Genomic DNA, 17,702 nt, shown 5'->3' with positions numbered 1-17,702 from the left:
AAATTTTCGGGTACTATGAACTATCGAAAAGGCCCCTGAGTGGACAGGTGGTGAGCATTTTGGTTACTAATGATGCCATAGGTACACCGATGAAAGAATGATTGGAAATGAGAATTCAATCGGATAGTTTCGAGGATTATGATTAGTGATACTATGATTTCATTATAGATTGTTTTAAAGTCAGCTGAATCTGTGAAACAAGCAATTTCATATAGGGTGTGTAAGTGGTATGACTAGCTTGAAGTTTGCATGAAGTTCCGGCTAGGGGACCTAGGAACTCTTTTCCCTGGTACCCGGGACAAAACCTAACCAAATTCCTAATTGGATCCCATCACTACAGTGGTTGAGCGGTTGGCTAACCCATGGGATTGGATGTAGTTAGGCTAGACTGATGGATCCCTAAAATGCGACTCAATTCTGTTATGGTACGATAGATGAAGTAAATTCCGGATAGTAATTGTTTTATATGGAAAAGAATCAACAGCTGTGCCTCTCGATGAGGAAAAAAGCGTTAGTCTCTATGACCCAAGTGCAAGTTTCTTCCTTGATCTGACCAAGTGACTTACAGGTTTGGTTAGATCAGTTTGGTTAGTAATGACGACTACGTAGAAATATCTTGGAGGAATCACCCGTGCTTTTTGGGCGAGGGAAGTTTCTTCTGGGTTCGGTTTTGGAAGAATCGAGGGATTAGTCTCTTGTTTGAATATCCGTGGGTGAGACCCTGAGTGTAAGAGGCCCTGCCCTACGCAAGAAGTGCTACTTTCGCTGCTAGCACCCCCGAATTCGTTGCGCGGAGGGGGCAGGGATCTTTCAGACTATCTCTATACGGATCTCAATTTAGAATAGGCTCACTCCTCCTGTGCTTGGGGTGATATGTAGGAAACGCTGACCGAAGCTCAAAATTCATTGGACCCATTAGTCCCACGTCTAGATACACTCAATCTTGATACATCATCAAAGCCATGGACTATTGCATGGAATGGGTCGAAGCAAGGGCTACCCGCTGCAAAGCCAATGAGCAAACTGTAAAATTCATGTTTGAGTCAGTAATCACTCATTTCAGTAGATGCTCCCTTGAGATTGTGAGCAACAATGGCACACACTTCATTAATGAGGTAATACAATTCCTCTTATAAGAATTCCTCTCATCACTCATAGGAAATCTTCCCCATACTACCCCCAAGCCAATGGTAGCCAAGTAGAAAGCACCAATAAAGTTCTTTGTGCCATTCTAACCAAAATAGTTGAAGCCAACCACAACGATTGGGCAAAAAAGTTGCGTGCGGCACTTTGGGCCTATTAAACATCCTAGAAGACTTCCACCAATGCGACACCCTTCACTTTGACCTATGGTACTGAAGCGGTGATGCTTACGGAGTTCTTGGTTCCGAGTTTGAGAATTGTAATAAAAGAAAAACTCAAGGGAAATGTCCTCGCATGTTGCCCGTTTGAGCTTGAAAAGCTTGACAAAACATGCCTCATTGTCTATAGTATGATTGTCAAAAAACTGAGGTGTAAATAGTGCTTTGATGAAGGACAAAAAAATGAACATGGGCGACATGGTCCTCCTCTTTAGCACAAAAACCCATAAAAAGAAACTCAAGCTCATAGGCTTAGGACCTTTCCTAATCACTGAGGTAACCCCACAAGGCGTAGTGTGCATAGAGAAACTTGATGGCGTCAAGATGGTGGGATGTTTCAATGGTAGAAAATTGAAACGCTACTATGGCCCACTAGTTGAAACCACCCTCAAAGCCATTCATGTGATAAAAAACAACAAAAAACCAAACATGAAGAAATGAAACAAGCATCCCAACAAGAGGCTAAAGATTGGCAAGCCAAACTTTGGGGGAAAAACATTATGGTCAACATGGCCCAAGTCATAGACCTTGAAGATGAGTATTGGGAGGTGAAACTTGCTTGGTTATGGTTAGGAATGACCACCCTGACAAGCTTCACCCAAAAATTACCTCTTGTAGATACAGGGGTTAATTACAACTTAATGTCTTATGACACATGGCTTTCCTTGGGAAACACCCATTAAAAGAGACTCTTGCCATGTTCACAACAGTGGCCTCTCAAGCAGTTCAATGTTTAGGCATAATCACAACCATATTCCACATTGGAAATAATCCCTTGGAAGGAAAGTTTTATGTGATGCCTATAGGAATTATGTGTGAGGAGGTTCTTCTTGGATGAGGTTGGATGGGACACAACCGTTGCAACATTGACTGGGACGCAAGGACTGCCACCCTACAATTGGCCTCTAGCCAAGGTATAGTTGAACAAAGAACCCGTGCCCTCCGCTCCCTCATGATAAGATCATAATCCTCCCCTAACTACTGCTATTTTGCCCTTTGATCAACACCGATACATACCGCTTAAAAAGAGGCTGCTCCCCGCTCAGGACACCCCATTACCTCATGCATCCTCACAACTACCCAACTTGGCATAACAACCCAATCCAAACTCTCCAATGCCACCACCGTTGCTAATCCCCCTCCCCACAAAACTAACAACACTAACCCTACTAACAACTCTAACTGATGCACACAGGGGAAGCACTCTTGCTAGTGGATACCTAAGAAACTTCTCACAACCCAAGGGTATTATGAAGGTACCACCAATCTATGGATCCCCTGTGCTGATCCGCTTCACATACTCATATACTGGCAACACCAGCTTCTCGTCCCTCTTGAAGGCAACCCATTCGGCAACCCCAAGCCCACAGGGTATAGGACAATCGCTGGCCCAAATACTCCCCAAGGCCAAACCATCCTTGCCCACACCCTAAGCCTTGCCCAACAACAACTTACAAGTGGATCCCCAAACCTCTGCTTCAAGATCAACATTACTATGAAGGCAATCGCCAAATTTGGGTCTCCAAATCACCAAGGTACAAACTCTCTAGCCTCTTGTCATCTTGCAGTTACCAATCCTCCAATGGAAGCCCAAGGTGGCCTCCACCCATTACTACTGCACTGGAGAAAGGGAAACAAAAACTTCACAATCTACCCTTGCCCCCCCAACAGAAACCCATGGTCCACCCTTGCCCCCCCACCAACAGAAACACATGGTTCATCATTATGATATACCCTCGACTTCACCTACTCCCCCACCCCTGCTTATCTGGCTACCTTGGTGTACTCCCACTCAACCCTTGGCTTCTCCACCCTCAGCTGCTCCCTCTTTGAAATCCTCTGAACTGCCAAGGGATATACCAACCTCGCCATCACCCAATTGGGACCATCTTTTGCATTTGGCAAACTAGGCACGGAGTCAGTACAAAACCCACAATGGAGTGCTAGCCCCATAGCCTGGGGTACAAAACCTGTTTGCAGGGGTGCCCAAAAAAAAACCAATAGCCACCAAGGAAGCCACAACCGTACTAACTCCAAGCCACGACCATACAATTCTGCATCTCAATTTCCCCACAACCGTACCAATCAGAAGCCATGGCCATACCATTCTCTATCCTAGTTATCAAACAGAAGCGTATGCCTATTCCATCCACTATGCCATGGCTGTAGCAACAACTAGATGCCATGGCCATACCAACCAGAAGCCACAGCCGTACCATTCAATATCCCATCTGCCTATGGGCATACCAACCTTTGTCATGGCCATACCAAACTTTGCCACACCTGTATCAATTCAGAAGTGTACGACCGTACCCTGGAGATACCACACCCGTACCAACCTTTGCCATCGTGTCCTTCCTCCTAACCTATAAATAGGGGCACCCACCACTTCATTTTCCTCACTCTTTGCTCTTTCCCTAGCCAAAATCTTGTAAATTTTTTTCTTGAGCTTGCACTTCCTATCCCCTATCCTCCACTCCATGGCAGAACACTCAGACTCCTCCCTCGAGGTCCTTTCCCACACTTCGCAAAAGAAGAAGCGCCCACCTTGCAAGGGGATGCTTAGAGGAGTATGGCATCCATCCCACACATCTATTCCACTTGGGGGAGAATTTGATGAAATAGGTCAGTGGTTGTGGACATACTATCCACAACCTTATGAAGAACAATCATAAGGTGGAGCACAAGCTCCTTTATCACATGACCCTGTTATTGAGCTGTTGCGGATCCATCCATAGTCACCTGTTTGGAGAAGATTGGGCTTGGCGGGCTACAAAATTGGAACCTTGGGGCCCATAACTCTTTAATTGTCTCTATTTCATAGAGACCTACGATGCCAATGTCATAACTGGATAGGTGCTAGATGCCATAGGACAGACCCATACCATCCACCTAAGTCTAGACACAGCCCGAGATGCCCTGCACCTCCCAAGCACGGAATAGCCTTATGTGAGACTCACCAACGCCACATGTTTGACTCGCGGCATCTTCCAAGGCTCCACCACTAAGGATGGGGTGGAATGGGCCAACATCACACAATAGGATCTTGTCATGCAGGCCAAGGCCTTATCCTTTTTGCTCACAACCCGATGGATTGATAGATTCAGTAGGTGCACCGTTAACTTACGAAAAACACCTACATAGGGACTCGGGAGCTGCATTCCATTTGTGAGACACACCCAAGGAAAGCTTGCAGATGTGTCTCTACTAACCAAGATGCTGTACCACACTGCTAGATGGGCCAAATCAATTTAGCTTTCTATAGGGGTCTAATGCCATACTAGTCTCCCTCCACCCCCCTAATCCTCACCCCCCTAATCCTCACCCAACTCTCCACCCCAAAGCCATCACCGGGAACCAAAGCAGCAGGAGCAGATTCCCCCCCAATCTGGCCAGGGCCCAAACACAAAGGAGATTGCCACTGCTGAAGCCCATCGTAAAGCTAGTGCTGAGGAGGAAGCACATCGGCGGGGGCGGAAGGCATTTTTTGAGTAGAATCTATATATATGAAACCCCACCACCTGTAGGATCCTCTCCTTTCCCTCCTTGTTACTTAGAAGCCAGCCCATCTTCTCTTGCCTCCTCTCACCAAAATACCTTAAAAACCCTCCATTGGGTGCACATAGGGAGCTTCCGCCCACATGAGGCCTATTTTAAAGGAGCCCATGCATCACACGGGGAATTGCTGACTTCGCCCAAGGCTTCTCCCATTTAGCAGGCGAGATTATCACACAGATGATGGATTGTATGTATCGAGGTAGGAGGAGATGGAAACAGTGGCGCAGCAATAGATGTTGCTTGCAAAGGCCTAGGAACAGCAAAGCCAGGAGGCTCTCTTTACTACCACCATCACCAATATCAACCTCTAATAGGCCCTAATAGGCCCTGGAGGATAGAGAGCAGATATTGGCCAGCACCCCATCCTACCTTTCAGAGATTCAAAGCCAACTATAGGAAGCACATGAAGCAGAGTAGTTGGCCCTCAATGAACTCTCCCTTGCCGAGGCCACAACACAAGGCCTCCGCCAAAGGGTAGCCTAGGCGAAAGAAACCCTCACCAAAACTAGCCTCGATTTCCAGCACTACCGCGAGGTTACAAAGGAGTCTCTTCATAAAGAGTCTCTCCATAAAAAAGCCAAGGAGTGGAAGCTGTTGAAGCACAAGCAACCCAACACACACCCACAGGTCAAAAGAAAGGTTGACGCATTGATGGACACCGCCACTGAGCTTCCACTCCTGGCCATTCCTCCCTAGAACCCCTCACAAACCTTGGAGCTCAATTTTCAAACCATACACCTTAACCTACTACCCCATCCCAAACCACTTTTTCTTATATACTAACCAAACTCCCACCCCATAGCAGCTCCCTCCTAGCGACCCTCTTCTTTCAAGGACATCTCTCTTTCGCCCACCCCTCCATCTTTTTTGATCTCCCTATCCATCCTCTCCAAGCAAACCTTCTCAATTGGGCCCATCTCTACGTCCAGTAAACCAAACACAAAAAACCCATAGACCTTGCCGTACCGGATGGGCTATGCCCTTTCCCTTATTCCTCCCCCAAAGTGCAGAAGGCCTCCGATTCCTACACCGAATAGGTTAGGAAATCGTTTACGCTGCTTAAAAAGCCCTTTGGTGCTATGAGCTGCCATCGTTATTTAGAAGAGAGCCTCCTCATCCTATGACTATAGATGGAGGTTATCTTGGCAACTGACATCATGCAGTTTGATGACTCACATGTGGCATTCCCCATGGAGTTCACACCAAGAAGTCACTGACACCAAGGCTTTTTTCCACTCCAAAAGCCCTGACAACACCGACTCAGATGAGGACAACAATGACAACAATGACAATCACGAAGGAGGAGACTTGGGCACCCACCCCCCTCAACCACCCCCACCTTCATCTCCCCCACATCCACCTCATCCTCCCAGCTCCTCTCACCCCAACACAAGCACCCAAGCACCCCCACCCCCACCCCCACTCGGCATCACCACACTCCCACTCTTCCCCTCAAAGTCCTCTACACCCCCTCACCTCCCCATTACCCACTCCTCCCTCACCTTCCACTTTGACTCTCCACATAGGCCTATCCAAATCCATAACACATTTACCCTCGACATCAGCTAGGCATCCCTCATTCCTTACCAGCAAGCCTCGCCACCATCACCTCCTCACATCAGCCACCCCTCCACCTTTGTCTCATAACTCTCTATTGAACCACCTCAATTGGTGTGATACACTCAATCTCATGGAGTTCAAGCAGACCATACAAGTTTTGCTCGGTCGACAACTCCAGGAGGCACCCATAACCATGGTAACTGACTGCAATGGACCTCCATGTCCTGCAAACCTACCTCAATGCCAAGCATCGCGACAGCTGTGGAAGTACGAGCACCCCCCTCGACGATGCGATGGATACCACAGGCCCCCAACCACTGCTCGTCCCATCACATTTGACCTCATGGGAGAGCAGCTGGCCTAGTGGCATCCATTCCTTCTTAAACCATACATATGGGACCAATACTGTAAGGCACTGCCCCAGATCTGGATCAACCTCAAATATATGTCGATCCACCATTGTTGGAGATGGAATCTCTTTCATGAGGAGCAGGCCAAGAACCCAAAACTCCTTTACAACTTCCCATGGTTCACTCCTCCACAGAACCTCTGCACCAAAGAAAACACGCTCAAGTGCCTCCATGACTTCATTATTTAGTAGATACGAGCAACTGCCATCTCCTGATGTGGTCACCACAATTAAGTTCTTCAATCTTATCATCACTTTGTTGGAAACCTTCCTGGACTAGAGCCATTACCATGAAGGTAGTTAAGGCTTGGCCTTCGACCTTAACAAAGGCCCAACACTAAAGCAACTTTTTGGCTACTACGAGCGCATCCAATGGTGGATGCCTACTTGGTGCCTCCAAACTTTCAAAGATATAATGGAGAAAACCTTTTGGACGAGTTATCGAGTCTCTTCCATTGAGACCCCCCACATCCTACCTCGTAATGCAGCTTCGTCTCTGCACGTACTTGATCTACTACCATTAGATCTGTAAGATTCCTCCCCCAACCCCTTTTTGATGTCTAGCATATTCCCCTGTAATCAATTTCTTTTCTGAAATATAAGAGATCTTGTTGTGGCTGTTTTAGCCTAGAGAGAGAAAATTATTCTAGAGAGAGAATATTCAAATTATGAATATTTTTGGATAGAAAAATATCTCATATAATTAAGATGAAATCCCCTGAAACAAAAATTCAAAAAGAATTTTCCAATGTGCAATTGGAATTAATTAGAAATAGGTATAAAGAACCTTAGTCTAAGGGTCTAGATTTTCATAAATCTTTGGATTATGGTCCAATTAAGGTTCCTATGGGCCAATAGCATCAATCCATGTGTAGGGAGGAGATAAATCCAAATTGTAAAAAGAAGATACCCAAAAATGAGTAAATGCTCACATAAGATGAAGAGTTGAAAATGTACAAGGTTTATTAGTAAAAAACTATGAGCAATATTAAAAATATGAGATATTTTGGGAATAATGATTTTATTATGACTCATATGTAAGGAAGGGGAGTCCCTTAAATGCTCACATAAGATGAAGAGTTGAAAATGTACAAGGTTTATTAGTAAAAAACTATGAGCCATATTAAAAATATGAGATATTTTGGAAATAATGATTTTATTATGACACATATGTAAGGAAGGGGAGTCCCTTAAATGCTCACATAAGATGAAGAGTTGAAAATGTACAAGGTTTATTAGTAAAAAACTATGAGCAATATTAAAATGATTCCATTATGACGCATATGTAAGGAAGGGGAATTCTTTAAAGGAGGTGCATATTTCACATAAGATGAAGAGTTGAAAATGTACAAGGTTTATTAGTAAAAAAAAACTATGAGCAATATTAAAATGATTCCATTATGACACATATGTAAGGAAGGGGAGTTCTTTAAAGGAGGTGCATATTTCACATGCTTGAATGAGTTTTAAACTCATAAAAATTGAGATATTTCATCTCTCCTCTCTCCTCATTCAAGTCTACTTCCAAAAAGTTAGCTTAACTGACCTAAAAATGGTCAAATATTGACCAAACTGATTTAGAAAATTCTAGAATCAGTTTGTTTGGTTAGGAGCTCAATTTTTCCTATAAATAGAAGCCTCCCCCTTGTTGAAAAATGGATAGTGTTTATGCATCGTTACTCTACTCCACCTAAGCCAAGAACTGTGAATTCATTTAATAATTCACTAGTTTTTTGGAGCTTCCCTCTTTCTTCAATCCCCATTAGTGGCTCCATCAACATACTTAACCAATTGATTGGTTGGGGGCCTCTACCGTGAACAAAGAATCAAGCAATTTGTAAGGTAATTAGTGAATATTGATCTTTTCTACAATTTCTCAATGTTTCTCTCTTCTCAACCCCTCTCAAGCTTGAGAAGCTTAATTGGTATGTTTTTTTTAAATGCTATTAAAGTCAATTGGTGAATGAAGAGTTACATAATTTAATAAATGCTATTGAAGTTAATTTTTATTTATGTTTAAATTCTAATGGTTTTTATGTAATTTCTCTCTCTCACTCAAGAAATGGTCATACTCATGACCCATTCTCAATCCAAATGAAGCTTTTCATAAAGCTTTTTCTAATCCAAGATTAAGCTATGCTTGAGGCCAAATTAATGGCTTTTTTCTATGCTTTTAGTTTATGCATATTGATGATTCAATCCATTATAGATTAATGATCCAATTAGAGATCATTTTAATTATTTCCTTAATGATAAGCTTTATCCCTTAGAAAAAATTGAGATTTATCAGTCATAGCAGCGGAGCTATGGCAAAATTTTTATAAAAATTATGCATAAAATAATTTCATTCAAAGCATAAAAAGAGGACTTCCTACCATATTCTAGGAATTATCATCCTAGATTAATTGAAAGAATTTCATTATAATCATGGAGAAATTGAATTTTAATATTATGCATAAAGGATAATTTTTTTATATTAAAAGTGTTACTTTTATCATTTTTAATTTTCATGCATAGAAGTATGCATAAAGGATAATTTTTTTATATTAAAAGTGTTACTTTTATCATTTTTAATTTTCATGCATGTAAGTATGCATAAAGGAAAATTTTTTATATCAAAAGTGTTACTTTTATCATTTTTAATTTTCATGCATAGAAGTATGCATAAAGGATAATTTTTTTATATCAAAAGTGTTACTTTTATCATATTGGATTTCATGCATAGAGGTATGCATAAAAGTTGAATATTTTATTATAAAAGTGTTACTTTTAGCATAATTGAATTTCATGCATAGAGGTATGCATAAAAGATATGGGAAGTGATAAGATATGATAAGATGCATGTGGATGTGGATATGGATGTGTATGTATGAATGTGGATATGGGATGTGGATGTATAAATGAGGATGTGAAAATGGAGATAAGCATGTAGATGTGGATGTATGGATGTGAATGTGGATGTGGATGTGGATGTAGGAATGTGGATGTATGGATGTGAATGAGGATGTAGATGTGGATGCATGGATGTAAATGTGAATGTGGATGTATGGATGTATACATGTAGATGTGGATGCATGAATGTGGATGTATGGATGTGAATGAGCATATAGATGTGGATGTATGGATGTGAATGTGCATGTAGATATGGATGTATATATGTGAATGGGAATGTGGATGTGGATGTATGTATGCATGTGGATGTGGATATGGATGTGTATGTATGAATGTGGATATGGGATGTGGATGTATAAATGAGGATGTGAAAATGGAGATAAGCATGTAGATGTGGATGCATGAATGTGGATGTATGGATGTGAATGAGGATATAGATGTGGATGTATGGATGTGAATGTGCATGTAGATATGGATGTATATATGTGAATGGGAATGTGGATGTGGATGTATGTATGCATGTGGATGTGGATATGGATGTGTATGTATGAATGTGGATATGGGATGTGGATGTATAAATGAGGATGTGGATGTATAAATGTGGATGAATAAATGAGGATGTGAAAATGGAGATAAGCATGTAGATGTGGATGTATGGATGTGAATGTGGATGTGGATGTGGATGTATGGATGTGAATGAGGATGTGGATGTGGATGCATGGATGTAAATGTGGATGTGTATGTATGGATGTATGCATGTAGATGTGGATGCATGAATGTGGATGTATGGATGTGAATGAGGATATAGATGAGGATATAGATGTGGATGTATGGATGTGAATGTGCATGTAGATATGGATGTATAGATGTGAATGGGAATGTGGATGTGGATGTATGTATGTATGTGGATGTGGATGTATGAATGAGGACGTGATAATGAATGTATGCATGTGAATGTGGATATGGGATGTGGATGTATAAATGAGGATGTGAAAATGGAGATAAGCATGTAGATGTGGATGTATGGATGTGAATGTGGATGTGGATGTGGATGTATGGATGTGGATATGGATGTGAATATATGATATGTGATGTGAAGGAATCTGAAGTGAAGAGATGGAAAATGATATGATTGGATGAGTACACATATAAATGAAATGTGGAATAAGTAATGTGGATTGTATGAGGGATAATGTGGAAAAATGAGAGTTAATATAGAAATTGTATTTGTAAACTGTTTGTAAATGCTGTTTGTAAATGGCTGTTTTATGTCAAGAATGCTGGGAAAGCATTTTGACCGTCTTGTGATTAAGGTCGTGGAGACCTAATCTGATAAAGTTGCAACTGCTGACGGAGAGTCAATGGAGGACGTCTCGCGTAGCAAGGTCGGCCGAGGTCTTGACCAGCCTCGGTTCGATTAAAATGGTGAGCTTCCGGTACGGTGGATGAGGGACCAAGGAAGCGGCCTATGAGTGAAGCGCTAGGTCACCTGCGAAGGATCCTAGAGGGTGCTGACCATACGGTGCTCGGGCTCTGGGTCGCCTAGGATACCCACGCGTGCGTCGAGGAAGATATTGGAACAAGGAGTAAGAGTTGTTTTGTGAAACCGGGCATGGATCTGGTTGATTGACCTTGCTGGTCTTCAATGGATGAGTCCATGGCTCTTTATATGGATCTGTTGGTTGATCTTGCTGATCTTCAAGAGAGTCCATCTTGATTTTTATAAGTGATTATATTGTCGAGTATTATGGGTTAGGAACTATTGAAAAGGCCCCTGTGTGGACAGGTGGTGAGCGTTCTAGTTGCCAATGATGCCATAGATACTCTGATGAAGGAATGATGGGAAATTATGAATCAACTGGATAAATTGGAAGATTGTGATCAGTGGTACTATGGTTTCATTAAAGGATTGTTTTAAAGTTAGCTGATGCTAAGAAAAAGGCAATTTCATATTGTAAGTCGTGTGGCTAGTTTTATGTTTGCATGAACTTCCGGCTAGGGGGCCTTGGAACTCTTTTCCTTGGTACCCGGGACAAAACCTAACCAAATTCCAAATTGGATCCCATCACTATAGTGGTTGGGCGGTTGGCTAACCCATGGGATCGGATGGGGTTAGGCTGGACTGATGGATCCGTAAATCGAGACTCAATTTCCGTTATTACGATAGATGAAGTAAGTCCCGGATAGTAATTATTCTATGGATAGGAATCAACGGCTGTGCCTCTTGATGGGGAAAAAAGCGTTGATCCCAATGATCCAAGTGCAATTTCTTCCTTGATCTGACCGAGTATCTTTATAGGTGCAGTCGGATCAGTTTGATTTATTAATGGGCTTGACTACGTTAGAGTAAAAAGTTATCCTGGAGGAATCGCCCGTGCTTTCCGGATAAGGGAAGTTTTTTTCGGGTTCGGTTTTTGAAAAACCGACGGATTAGTCTTTTGTCCGGATATCCGTGGACGAGGCCCCGAGTGTGGGACCTTGCCTCGCGCAAGAAGTGCTACTTCCGCTGCTAGTACCCGAATCCGTTGCGCGGTGGGAACAGGGATCTCACAAGATCCTTTACCAGATGTGAGGTCAGACTTGAATTAGGGATAGGGTATGTGAACCACTCTCGTTAACATCATTTTTTAAGCATGGTTATGCTTCTTTTCATCTACCATTGCATAACCACGCTATAAGCACTTATTGATAAAAGATATATGGAATGACAGCTTACGGCTTGTGTAATGCTGGTCGTAAGTGAGCTAGATGTACATAGAGCTAGGAAGCCAATTTTGGGCCCCCAATTGTAAATGGGTGGCCAGACATTGTAAAAAGTGAGCTCATGTATATAAATGACTTTATGGAATATGAAAAGGGAGAATCCGATTTGTCTCAATTGAGTCTTGCTCTCTCTCTCTTGCTTATGGTTGCTTTCTTGTGTTTGTGAATGCTTTCTTGCTTAATTGTTGTGTATGCATGGAGTGGATGGTGTTAGTATAGCTTCTCTTCTCCTCTCCCTTATCTTCTCTTCTCTCTCTCTCTCTCTCTCTCTCTCTCTCTCTCTCTTGCTTATGGTTGCTTTCTTGTGTTTGTGAATGCTTTCTTGCTTAATTGTTGTGTATGCATGGAGTGGATGGTGTTAGTATAGCTTCTCTTCTCCTTTCTCTTATCTTGTCTTCCTCTCAAGATCCCTCTTGCATGCACATTGGCATTGAGTGGAGGTAGAGCTCTCCATAGCTCCCTTTTTCTTTGCTCATTACACCTAGCTTATGGATCTCCACTTGGGTGACACAAGTGGTGGTAAAGTGAGCCCCTATTGGCCTCACATAGGGGAGTTAACACTCATTAGGATTGGCTAAATGCAAGTCTCCGAATTGACCCTTGCATGGATTGATTCTCTTCTTCTCTCCCTCTCTTGTGCAAGATAGTATGTTTTGGTTCACAATGTGGAAGTGTTGGACTATCTTCAAGAATTCGAGTGGCTTTCCATTTTATGAACACAAAGTTGTATCTAGAGAGAGGATGAACTGAGAGGAGAACATCTTGTCCTAAAGCTCGTATCTTGAAGGCTTCTAGGAATTTGATGCAGATGAACAACACATAGAGCTACCGTAGAGTGGCCTAATGTTGATGTCGAAGGTGAGGCCTTGCACATGGGATTCATCACATTTGTGCCACTGCAAACAAGCCTTCTCCTCTTTGAATTCTTGGAAGCAAGACTTAATGGTGTGTCTATGAACTTAATGAATGCGTGGATTACAATGATGTCAACAAGGACCTCTTGAAAAGAAGCGATCAACTATGTGAGCTATGCAAGCACATCCAATCCTTGGTCGGATTCATGGATGATGGTGATTCAAATTCTAGAAAGTTGAGCAATGGATTGATTTTCTTTTCACTTCATACTCCTTCCATCACATGTGCCTACACTATTGCACGTACATAGGAATAATCCTTTGATTAATTGGTGGCAAAACAAGTACATGGACCAATACTTTGAGTTCCTTAGGTAGCGGAGTTGCCATCTTGGTTGATATTTCATCTCAGCACAATTGAGTGCTTTGTCATCGAGGTCGGCCTCCTATTTTCACCTCTTTCTTTATTGGGGTCCCTTACATCCATTCCTTGAAGAGTATCTCTGGGTATAGCCGCATCAGTAGGTCTCTGCAAAGGAAGGCTCTTCGCTAGCCTATAAATTATATCATCATAATATCGGATAGTTGGGAGGCGCAAGAGGTCCCATGGGATGTCCTTGTTTGGTCATTATTTATTATGATTTAAAGAATATTTTAGGGTGGATGAAATATCCTAAGAGGGAATCTCTTACCCATTGAGGTGTGGTCCTTTAATCAGGATTAAGCATGACATCACCCTCTATGCTTCTCCACTTGTGGATATGAAGTAAATGAAGTTGGTGGGGAGTTTGATCTTTTTGTTCAATATATGGCTTGCCATCTTAGTTTCCTTAGAAGGTTCCCAAATTAGCCCCAATAAAACCATTGGAAGGCATGGATATGGGTGTTAAAGTACATCAAACACTACAAGACATTGCTGCCATACACGCGTTCAATACACGCAATAAGTTACGGGCGCGTGTATGGTCGCGCATGTATATGAGTAGTATCGGGCGCGTGTATATTGGCATCTAAATTTGCGTGTATTGAAGTTTCAGAAACGCGTCTACCAGTGCGTGTATATTGGCATCTAAATTCATGTGTATACTGGTTTTAGAAATGCATGTATCAGCGCGGGTATATACAGGCAAATATACACGCATTATTACACGCGAGTGCTTTATTAAGAAAAACTCCATTCCTTTACAAAATTAAAAACTCTTTTCTTTAAACCATCTCTTAGTACATTACAATATATATCATTACACAATCCCACTCCATGCATTTACAACAATGAAATATATTCAAAAATAAATCATGAGATGATAATTAAAAGACAACATATACAATAGAAATGTCATCAATTTAGAATGATACAGTGATGGATTGGTTAGGGTTCGATCTCATCTTCAATAAGATCCATCCTTGCCAAATGATCAACATCAATATCCATTTGATCAATTTGTAAGGCTACGATTAAATTTATTCCACTATCGATATTCTGTCCACCATTGATAATGGGATCAATGTCCTGATCATCCTCATCAACATCACCATCATCCTTCAATGGTAGGGTCATTCTCATGATCATGAGAAATGGCACGCTCATCCTCATTATCATGATCATCTCTTATTTCTTGATCATCGATCACAACATCTTCATTGGCATGTTTGACATCATCTTCATTGCGGCTTGTTACATCCTCCATATGCTCCATATCAGTGAATGTATTATACATCACTTTGGAACGTGGTGCAATATGGATGACATACCACCATTTAATGTCATGCACCATTGGCAGATAGCAATGATTTTATATTCATGTGATCACAAATTATTTTTTGTTAATAACATGTGTTAACATGTTCTTAACATGTTAACATGTTAACATGTTCTCAAAAAAGCCGGTGGCATGCGACCTGGTAACCGGATAAAATCCCGCCGGGCTTTTGATATACCCGGCGGTCCCGCCGGGGAAACCTAAACCCCGGCGGGTCCTGGCGGGGAAACCTAAACCCCGGCGGGTCCTGGCGGGGTCGTCATCCAGCCCGGCGGGGTACAATTTCCTATATATATGGGCCCGGGGGGCCCTTTGGGAGTTCATTGCTGACAGCATACACAGGTAATGAAACTTGTGTGTGTGTGTGTGTGTGTGTGTGTGTGTTCGTGCAGGCAGCCGCCCACTGTCGCAATGCGCGGCAGGATGTGGGTGAACAAGCCACCGTCTCTGGTCGGTAAGTTGTGTCAAACTTCTACGGGAAAGAAGAGAGAATTTCCTTACTGTTTCGAAAAAGTGCTGACCCAAACAAACACAAGAAGAGGGTCTCACAATGCGCCCTATTTGGTAAACCCTCCGGCTGCCATTTTTGCAGACTAGTTTTCCACTTCCATTTTGCTTGCATTAAGGTCGTGCTGTTTGATGTCTAACAGCGGTTGCAACTCTCTGTCACTAAAGCTTGCCTGGATCTGGGTGTGGGCGGAAACATTGAGTTGGAGGAAGAGACCGAGCAGGTGTGGAATGTAGGGCTAAAACATCCGAGCAATGGGAGCTTCATTTGCAAAGGATGGAAAAAGTTTGCCCGCTACTACAAGCACCAACAAGTGGGGGATATCGTGAAGATGAAGATAGTGAGCCAGCATCGAATCTTAGTGCAGATCAGGCGACCCCCTCATAACACCACCACCTGCATGCGGCCGTCAATATACAACTTAAGAGGACCAGCACGACTCTCCAATCCAACAACAGCCCATAATGCAAAATACAACTCAAGAGAAAAACGACCACCCTCCCATCCAAGCGCCCATAAGGAGGAATGTGTAGAAGTTGCTCAGATCTCGGAGTTGGCAACGGCACCCATCATCTCAAAAAGACATCCCCTATGCTACATAAAACTAAAGGCTTCTAACGTCAGAAAGCCCTTCATCATTGTAAGTAGCCTTTCTTCTCTCTTCATTTGGGCTACACGATCAATCCTTTCCCCTTCCTGTAGTTCATTGTCTCTAGTGTTTATGTTTTCATTGTTCTAATGTTTGTGTCCTCCTTTTGTAGGACATCCCCCGCGAGTTCGCCAAACACATACCCAAGGGACCATGCGTTGTCTCTCTTGTTGATGCCTCTAAAGGAAAGTGGATAGTTCATTCGTCTTATTCACGCACAAGAGTAACACTTGAGGAGGGAGTAACACTTGAGGAGGGATGGAAACGCTATTGCATTGATCATCGACTTCAAGAAGGCGATATTTGCGTCTTTGAGATGATTGACTATAAGACCTTGACCCTTAAAGTACACATCTACAAAATAGACAAAGGAGCTCCATTTTAGCTAGCTTTAAGTGTTAAAATATAAGGTGACTCAACAATGGTAAGCTTCTACCTTAGCTTTTTGAATGGCAAAACATGTATCTAGTTTCTTATCTAGTTCTATTACTTGTGCACGTTGATGCTTTAATTTCTCAATTCATAAGAATGATGCAAAGCATAAAGTGACTCAACAATGGCAAGTTTATACCTTAGCTTTTTGAGTGGCAAAAAATGTATCTAGCTTCTTATCTAGTTCTATTACTTATGTATTGATGCTTAAGTTTCCCAATTCATAAGAATGATGCAAAGCACGCTTGTTAAAATCCTGCCTAAATATTTTTGCTACATTTTTTAAATGAGAAACAATTTTTCTTTTAGTGATGTTAAATACAAAATATAGTTATGTCCTGAAAATTGATATAATGGTTAGTTAGTATGGTGATGGTTGTGAAGAGATTGTAGATATACAAATATCTTATATAACTAATAAATGGAGAATAAGAGTGCATGATGTGACATATGCATTTATGCTTGTAGTATTGTACTTGAAGCCTGTCCTAAATAGGATATACAACATGTTTCAATTATAATCAATGATTTTATATTCACGTGATCACAAATTTTTTTTTGTTAATAACATGTCAATGAGGCATGCAAAGTTTTTTGAATTATATGCAAGCGTGTTCTTCTCTTTCTCATTCTAAGCTGCGCACACCCTAGTTGAGCTGTCCCAGAAAAGTAAATCGCTTCAGCAAGGGCGAGTTGTGCATCATCGAGTCGACCTTGACATAGGCTTTCTTGCAATGAAGTTTGACGCATGGGTATATTTCCTACGTCAAAGTTTCGCTTGCAGGAAGATGCACTGGGTAGATTACTTTCTGGTTGCACATTGCCGTTCGGGGTATAAGTAGGCGATGTAGCGGGAGTTTGATGATTAGAACAACAGTGTTCTTGCTACCTTGATACATTAACGGTAGGAGTGTCATGTTTTCTTGAATCTTTCTTTTGAATTTCTTCTCTTATGC

At 42.1% G+C, this 17,702-nt stretch overlaps 1 protein-coding gene across 1 annotated transcript; it reads left to right on the top strand.

Moving 5' to 3' along the window:
• Positions 1-15,568: 15,568 nt before the first annotated feature.
• LOC147610065 (uncharacterized) lies at positions 15,569-16,699 on the top strand. The gene is made up of 3 exons (XM_086787259.1): positions 15,569-15,721; positions 15,808-16,305; positions 16,427-16,699. Exons 1-3 carry the CDS (start codon positions 15,569-15,571, stop codon positions 16,697-16,699), a joined length of 924 nt encoding a protein of 307 aa, XP_086643385.1.
• Positions 16,700-17,702: the final 1,003 nt, after the last annotated feature.

This window comes from Cibotium barometz, chromosome 50 (genome assembly GCF_041138505.1).
Source record: "Cibotium barometz isolate CiBa-2024 chromosome 50, ASM4113850v1, whole genome shotgun sequence".
NCBI lineage: Eukaryota > Viridiplantae > Streptophyta > Polypodiopsida > Cyatheales > Cibotiaceae > Cibotium > Cibotium barometz.
Note: the sequence above shows the minus strand (reverse complement) of the source record. Positions and strands in the feature narration are given on the sequence as shown.

Excerpts from the sequence above, each read along its gene's own strand:
- LOC147610065 (XM_086787259.1), top strand. The coding sequence starts at position 15,569 with ATGCGCGGCAGGATGTGGGTGAACAAGCCACCGTCTCTGGTCGGTAAG. Across the intron at positions 15,722-15,807 it reads CTCACAATGCGCCCTATTTG|CGGTTGCAACTCTCTGTCAC; the intron begins GTAAACCCTCCG and ends GATGTCTAACAG. Across the intron at positions 16,306-16,426 it reads TCAGAAAGCCCTTCATCATT|GACATCCCCCGCGAGTTCGC; the intron begins GTAAGTAGCCTT and ends CTCCTTTTGTAG.